Source organism: Anas acuta, chromosome Z (assembly GCF_963932015.1).
Source record: "Anas acuta chromosome Z, bAnaAcu1.1, whole genome shotgun sequence".
NCBI lineage: Eukaryota > Metazoa > Chordata > Aves > Anseriformes > Anatidae > Anas > Anas acuta.
This window is the reverse complement of record NC_089017.1, coordinates 72,167,736-72,176,113: the sequence shown is the minus strand read 5'-3', so window position 1 is coordinate 72,176,113 and position 8,378 is coordinate 72,167,736. Positions and strand designations below refer to the sequence as shown.

The 8,378-nt window shown below is 43.5% G+C and overlaps 1 protein-coding gene across 2 annotated transcripts in view; it reads left to right on the top strand.

The window, feature by feature from the left end:
- Positions 1-502: 502 nt before the first annotated feature.
- EDIL3 (EGF like repeats and discoidin domains 3) overlaps positions 503-8,378 on the top strand; it is a 267,842-nt gene continuing 259,966 nt past the window's right edge. For both annotated transcript variants that reach the window (XM_068666882.1, XM_068666881.1), the window contains exon 1: positions 503-867. In XM_068666882.1, the coding sequence (XP_068522983.1) occupies positions 810-867 (58 nt within the window). In that variant the 5' untranslated portion in view covers positions 503-809. The remainder of the gene's footprint in view (positions 868-8,378) is intronic.

Here is an 8,378-nt window from a genome sequence, read left to right as displayed (position 1 = left end):
TGTCTCCCGCTGGACAATTAGTACTTATTTCACTCTTCTAGATTCATGCAGCAGGCTGGAAAAAAATAAATAAATCATCCATCAGCACCAATTTTGCCAGCCACAGCTCTGACAGGCGACCTCGGCGCCCCCCACCCTGTGCCGTTTCCATAATTTCACCCTTGTCCCGATTCCCGAGCCACAGATTTCTAGGGTAAGGGGCAGGCTGGCACCCCACCTCGGGGGCGGCTGGGAGGAAGGGCGCCCCCGAATTTTGCCCGGCGGGATGCTGAGAAGGGGCGAGGGGGCGAAGGGGGGGCCTCCAGCCAAAACTTTGCGTCCCTCTCCCCGAGATAAGGGGGTCGGAGGGGATGCAGGGGGCTATGTGGGAGAGGGTGGGGGGGAGGACATCCCTTCCCCTTTGTCCCCCTCCCCCTGCTTTCCTTCCCCCCCCTCTCCTCTCCTCCCCTCCGGAGCCGCTCGGGGGGCTGTGCGGGCGGCAGGCAGGGAGGGAGGGAAGGAGGGCAGGAGGGAAGGAGGCTGCGGAGGCGGAGGCAGCGGCGGGACGGAGGCCGGCGGCCGGTCGGTGCTGGAGGAGCGGCGGCGGCACCTGGCGGGCGCGGCGGGGCATCCTCCTCGCCGCGGGTAGGGCGGCGGCAGCGGCATCGGGAGCTGCGCTCGGCCCCGGGGCCGAGCCGGGAGGGACCAGCCCAGCCTCACGCCTCGCCTCGAGGAGGAGGAGGAGTAGGGAGGAGGAAGAGGAGGAGGTGGAGGCTCCGCCGGCTGCTCGCTCCGGCAGAGGCTGCGCTGCCGCGGGAGGAGAGGGGACCATGAGCCGCACCGTGCTGGCCTGGCTGGCGCTCTGCGGGAGCCTGGCGCTCGCTCGAGGTGAGCCGTCGGGGGTCGGGGGTCGGGGGTCGGGGTCGGGGGTCCCAAAAGTCTCAGCCCAAGTGCGCGGGTGCCGGGCGGGCGCGGCCGGCCGTGGGTGCCTCCGGTGAGGATGCCTTTTTGTTCGCGGCTGGGCATGGCACGGACTTAGCTCCGCATCCCAGGCAGAAGCCGGCCAGCCTGCCCCTCCACGGGCACGTTTTGTTTCGCAACTACGCTTAATGAGCGGGGTGAAGACATGCCGGGAGGGCTGAGATTTAACCTAGACGAGCGGCTGGGAAGATTTAACAATACCAGCAGAGCTGTCCACATCTCCTTTTTATTTATTTATTTTTATTTTTATTATTTTTTTTCCTTCCTTTCCCCCCCGCCACACCACCCCACTCAGCCGTCTTCATTTTAATTTGAAGGCTCGGGGAGCCGGAGGTCCAGCAATCCGCGGAGCAGTTTGCAAACAGGTTCGGGGACTTCAGCTTCGCGGCAGCATTGGACAGCTCTCCTCAGGCTCCCCTTTTCCTGCTGCTCTTTAACTAGGGCACCTCCGTCTAAAACATCAGCGGCGCCTTCTCCATCTCTCACCCACCCCCCCAGCAAGCTCGGAAAAAAATAATCCCCAACTCCCGAAAAATAACTTTATGAGTTCTTTTCATCGTTATTTGAAATAAGCCTTCACTGTAAGCAGAGTGGGTTTGCCGACTCCTTATTTAAAAGAAAAAGAAAAAAAAAAAGTTGTCAGGGCTGACCCGGCGGCGGTGCGGGGGGGAGGACGGGGACCGGCGGAGAGGGGAGGAAGGCTCTGGTGTTGGCCGGAGATCACCTGCCCGGTCCCGGCCACCACTACATCCTCTGGGGACGACCCCCGGCAGCCCCCCGCCGTCCCTAGAGGCTCCCCGGAGCCCCGGCTGCCGGGCACGGGTGAGGATTTTCGGCCGCCGGGAGCCGCGGCCTCGCCCCCCGGGTGGGGGCTGCTGCGGTCCCTCCATGGGCAAGGCACATCTTGGGGGTGGGGGGATTGAGGAAGACCTTGTTGTTGTCCTGGCTGTACCTCCCAGAAACTGAGTAGAACAAGTGTTATCCTGAGGACTCACAGAGTATTTTCATTGACTGCGACCTGTTCTCGTCATTGTTCACTTTTTTTTTTTTTTTTTTTAATTTTAAAATGAAACCGATGTATCAGTAAAATTGAATATTTTATCAGATCTTAAATTATTCAGCACGGTGGCTCCTCAAAATCCAATAACGTTCACACGGTTGCAGTGAGCATGTGATAGCTTATGCAAGATGTCATTGTACCTGCAGTTTATGCCTAAAGTCTTCTAAGCAAAAGACACTGCAACTGGCACAAAGTCTAGATGTGCCATTTGGCTTTGCCTTGGGGTTCTGTAGGACTTTGTGGGGTTCACACCTAAGACGTTTTTTCATTTAAGTCCATGATTTTGCAATGTTTTTAGGTGACTTCAGACCACAGAAAACTTCACAGATATTCTATAGCTGAGAAATAGGAAGAAAGAGTCCATTTGTTCTGTTCCTGCTTGGGCTGTGATTGTTCAGTTAAGGGTTTGTCCTTGGGTTTCAAAATGGGACAGAAGAAAATTATACAGTCTTTTAATGCTGAAGCAGAATAAAATGCTGCTTGACAAGTCTGATATAGTGGCTTAATTTTGCTCGCTGTCATAATGTTTACTTTTAATAGGTCTTCTCAATTTATGTAGACTCTAGGCATTGTAACTAAGAAACTCATCAGAGAGCAGTTTTTGAACGGTGCAAAACTTTTTGTGCATCGTTTGAATATTACTTCCTGATGAGTCTGTTCACATAATGGAGTATAATGAATGTATAATGAAAACCTATGGTAATGTCATCTATGCAGTGGTCAGTTCTTTCTTGCTTTCTTCAGGGGTAAATTCCAACTGCAGATCAAAGTTAAATTATACGGTTCATTACAGACTTGTGTTTCAAGTCTGCCGTCAAATAGAAAATACCAATTGTTTGTTTGTTGGAGCACTGAAGAGTAATGATGGAGATCAAATTCCGGTCGATTTATCACATCTTAAAAACCTTTTTTTTGCTTTTTGCGTTTGGAACACATGCATAGTATATCAGCAAATCATCTTTTTTTTTCTTTAAAAAATGGGAGAGAGGGATGGGGAAAGGGTTGCAGGAGAGGACGAAAGTCATCCCAGTAACATGAAAGTCATCCCAGTGGAAGACTGGAATTATCTTCTCTGTGGCTGGTCTGACAAATTTGCAATCTCATGCACTGAAACAGGAGTCTGATTTTCAGAGATGTGTTTGTATGCATGTATATGATGAAGCTAGGCTTCAAGGGTGCAGTGACTTCTACTCCCTGGCTTGCAAGAAAGATGCAGTTGCATTTTTAATGAGGGATATGCTTTTATATTTCTAAACAGCCATAAAGGTTCACGTTTGCTTTTGTTGCTGTTCCTTCATCAAATCAGAACAAGAGCAAATCTGATGTTCCACCGTGCAGCAGACAGACAGTAACTAACTACTAGAGTGACTACAGAGACTACAGGAGATTATTTCAGGTGGAACAGATACAGGGCATCTCATCTGCAGAAGTAGCGCAGGTTCTTTAGTTCCACTGTGCATTTTGTAGGAACAAATAGGAACATTTTGTAGGAACATTATTGCCAATAGATTTTTGGAACAGTGAGTGAAGATTGGGATCAAATGTGGGGAAAACATAACTGAAAACTGGTGGCTATCTTAGTCCCCAGATTTACTTCATGGAGCAGGGCAAACTGATCAACTGTGGTAATGGTACGATGTATTCCATGTCTGTGTATTGAATGGTTTTGCAATAGGATATTCTGAAGATTTACCATCTGAGTTGTCTTTGTCATGGAGCTGATCCTTAAATTGTATTGTATATTTTCATTTTCCTTGTTGCTGAGTTTTTAGGTTTTGTTTGCCTAAAAGCGATAGTGACATTACTGAAATCAAGCAAATACCATTCTTGAATTTGTGACTGTGAGCCTGAGATAAAATATTTTGGAACTTTCAAGGAACTGTTTCATAAATATTGCCTTTTCTCCATTACAGTGGGAACCTCCACTCTCTCTGAGGCTTAGAAGTGTCTATAAAATCTCTTTCTGCAGCTAGAATGAGCTGCAATGAGTAAAAATCCTGAGAAACAAGAGAGGTAAACTACATGTTTGTTCACATGCAACTGTGCCAAGAGACTGAAAATATCACAGACACTTTTAAAGACCAAGATTCCTGTTTTACTGAACACACCTTTGCCTTTTTGGATGGCATCTGCTTCTGTACAAACTGCTGACAGTGTGACCCTGCATAATGATTTCCACTGTTCTTTTAACAAATTACATTTGTATTCAAATTGATTTTCCATGACTGTTCCAGAAAGCATATGGCAGATACTCTCTTTCATCCAGTCCGTGTCTGGTCAGCCTAGGACAGAATTTGATGTCAAGCCTTGCGTTCTTATAACTGGATTTAATAGTGCTGGTTGTGTTGTTTTCTTTTATTTTCTTTTATTTTTTTATGTTCTTTTATTTTTTATTTTTTCAAGTATCCAACTTTGTTTTTCTCTGCCATACCTACTTAAATCCTGTACATCTTCTTTCGAAGGATATATTTCATATAAAGCTGTGTTTCAGTGATAGCGTAGTGAAAAGGGGTACTGTATTATTTTTCATCCTTCTCCCATTTTTCCAGTTGGCATCCAACTGAAAATCAAGGAAGTGATCCACTTTGGAAGTTATTTCAAAAGACAAATGCTTTGCATTAGGATGTTGATTTTTATGCCTTGAACTAGCCATTTATACAACACTTATCAACACAGCAGCCGTGGCATACTCGCAGCCAGATATCCCATCAATGTAAGTAAAGATACCAGGACCTGGCCGCGGAAAAGCAGTGCTTAAAGAGACTGCAAATGTCAGAGCAAATATATGTTATTCTCAAATTCATTGTGAACCTCATAGCAGTCAGCATGATACTGTTTTTTTTCTCTCTCTTTTTTTTAAAAAAAAAAAAACAAACGTATTTACACATTTCAAACTTATGTAAGCCCCAGAGCCAACAGCATATCTGAAGTCTTAGAGAACCATCTGCATTGTATTACAAATTATGCTGGGCTTCTTTGTAGCATATCTGAGGCCTAGCTGCCTCAAGTTTGAAAATACGTGTTGAGGATCAAAACGCTGTTAATTTATTTTGACTTTAAAAGCATTTGCACGGTGAGAACATTAGTTTCATTTTTATTAGTCAAACGGCACACTAGAAAATGAAAGATGACTTATGAGATTTAAACCCAAATAAGTATTGTAAGTACTTTAACATTTGCAAACTTAAAAACCTTGGAAAATGCTGTAATATAATTAATGGAGGACCTACACACATATTTAATTCAAAGGGTGTAAGATGAGGAAATAAGGGGAAAGCCAACATGAGCCTAGTTTCAGTGCATTATATCACTGATAATGGGTCTAGGTTTCCTCTGTAGGGAACTTAGTTTGTGCAAGACCTTATTTTAGAGCAAGAGCTACTCACTGTGTGTACTGACAGTAGGATAAGCCTAATGTCCTAGTGGTATGTATAGAGCACTAAAGCAATGGAGCTTTTGTGCACTTCTTAATGCACAACCAGTGCGTTGGCCCACCTGAAAACAAAAACTCTGAGCACAAACTTAGGCACTGGGTATTACTTAAGGGTCCCAGAAATTTAGAGGTGCAGAATTTGTGCATGTCTGTCATGTGCAGGTGGTTTGGGATCTTGCAAAATCTCAGTTAAAGTATCATGGGAATACACTTAACACTTTTGTTGCTGGTGGTGGTTGGTTGGCTTTTGATCAGCAAGCTGTGTAACTTTCAGTCACAGCATTGATGTTCTATTTTAAGTTTAAGAAGTTGAGAAATTAAATAGACCATGGTCCACTAATAAAAAGTCAAGCTAACCTAGCTAATAATTGCAGCATGTGGTGTGTGAGTGAATGCACTAACCTATGAAACACACATGAAAAGTTAATTTTGCATGCTGCATAATAGCTACATACATATATAGTGGGCATATCCATCCTCTTCAGATAGTGTGCAGTGGAATTATGTTCACTTATGTGCCACACATCTAGTCTGGTACTTTGTAAACCATTTTCAAAATGTTTAGGTAATGTTAAATAAGACTTCATTGTTGCATGAACTCTAGATGCAGAGCTCCATAGTTCAAGGCAAAATCTATTGCATTTGGCAAAAGCAGTAAACATTTAAAACTATTTTTGAGACTCATGATTGTTTTCTTCACTTCACCTCCCAAAACTTCAGTTTTGGCCACTTGTAGGCAAAGGCTCAAAGTCACAGGACTTTAATGGAAGTTGTTATGAAAATACAGAGGAAAGTATTCATCTGCATGGTTCACATGGAGAACCCAGCATATCTTAACAATACCACTTGTGCCTGCAGAAGGACAGTTTCAGGAGTCAGGACTTGAGACACAGTATTTTAAGCAGTACACCTGAGCATGAAGATGACAGTGGGGAGGAACAGGAGATGGAGGATGGTCAGTAGGCACAGGGAGATCTGCTCCTTGCTTGGAGCCTGGGCAGAAGCTTTGTACATCTGAGTGGGAAACTGAAGGTGAAAGCAAGGTTGTGGACAGCATGGGTTTGTGTCAGCTCTGAAGTGTTTCAGGCCAAGGTTTTAAAATGAAAGTCTCCAATTTTGTTCTCTTATGGAGCAGGATTTTTTCAGTGTTTTGCAAACGGCCTTCTTTTCCTTCTTCCTGTCCTGCTCCCTTGCAACTCATTGTTTTTCTCAGTTGTTTTCAGTTTTAAACAGTGCAAGGCACTTGTGCATAGCCAGACTGTGGCCCTTCTGTAAGGAGAAAGCTACTGTTTAGGCCTAGAGGACATTTTTTTTTTTGTTTTTGTTTTTTTTTTTTGTCTTTGAGTGTTCTCCTAACAGCAACTTTTTGACATAGATGAAAAAAAAATTGAAAGAGATGATTGCTTTGCCAATTTTTAGCTGAAGTAATTTTATTTGCCACGCTTCTATGTAGGGAGGCTGACAAAATTTTTATAAAAACTGCTTTTTTCCTATCATTGTCAAGATGCTGTGTCAACCTGTATAATTATGGAGAGCTGTGACAGCAGTGGGTAAATAACAGTAATTTCTGCCCTGTGATTACTCATGTCCGTAGGTTTCTACAACAGCAAAGCTACAACAGACAATTTAGAAAATACTTTTGGATAAGACTTATATACGCCATGTGTGTGAAAAATAGAAAATAAAAGAGCATTGATTTATTTTAGTTTTAACATTTACATCTTTCTGTCCATCTCTCCCTCATGTACGACAGCCTCTGTCCCTGCTGGATATCATTGCACACAAGCATTGCCTTTAATCCAGGCTTGCTCTCTGATTATTCTCTATTACAGTCCCATAGGCTGTACCACTTTAATCTGTTTGCCAGTTTTCATTTTTCCAGCTAAGTATTATGTTTTGAGTGTTTTGAGAGAGTGGCATGGGTTTTGAGACTGTTTTTTTGTTTGTTTGTTTGTTTGTTTGTTTGTTTTCTTAAAAAAAGATGCCCCAAAACCCTTGGCAGCTTGGGCTTTCAAAACAGAGATGGAGAAAACATCATTTGCTGCGTAACTTGTCAGGTTTCTTACTTGTGTGAGGAATTGCACTGGATTGTCTTACAAGGACTTTTGTAGGTTAAAAAAGAAGATCTAGTAGCCGATTGCTCTCAGATGCTATTCCATAACTATTTAAAAACCACTGAACATCCATTTATTTGAACAATTCCAAGGAAAAATTAGATCAATACAGTGAATGGTATACAGTGTGGATGGGGAAATTATATGCTGTTGTCATGAGAAGTAGCTAAAATGATCTAGTAGTTCTCTTCTATTGTACGTTCTACAGATATTTCTTTAATGATGTTTTTGTCTAATTTCTTAGATGTCTCTTTTATGGCTTACCTCCTGACCTCATATAAAATGATGCATCAGTTATAAGCATTCCTTCAGGATAAAAACCAGCCTCTTTAATAATGACTTTCATTTCCCTAGGTGTGATCAATCCCATCCTGTTCTAACCTCTCGGCTTCCTTCACCAGGCTTCTATTTAATCTGGTGTACTTGTTCGGATGCATGTTGTCTTCTAGAAATGCTGCATTGTCATACCCTGCATCCTTATGCATATGCTTACGCTCTGTGGTTCCTGTGGATGACAGTTATCATTTTTCATTGTAATTAACTGAACTCCTCCCGAAAGGTAGATCTTTGATTCAGCCTGCTGCTGAAGTCACAGTGGACAGACAGAGATCAGGAAAGAAAAAAATAATAATTCAAGCATTGTCAGACGTACTCAGAAATGTAGTCTCAAAAAATGTAGTCAAAAATCAAAGCAACATTCTGAGTCAGAGCCCTGAATTCTGCTGAGTAAAGCGTGGTTGGCAATATGTAGTGGCTGCACATTAAGGCTACATCTATATTACTTCACACATCAAGAGCACTTATTACTCTA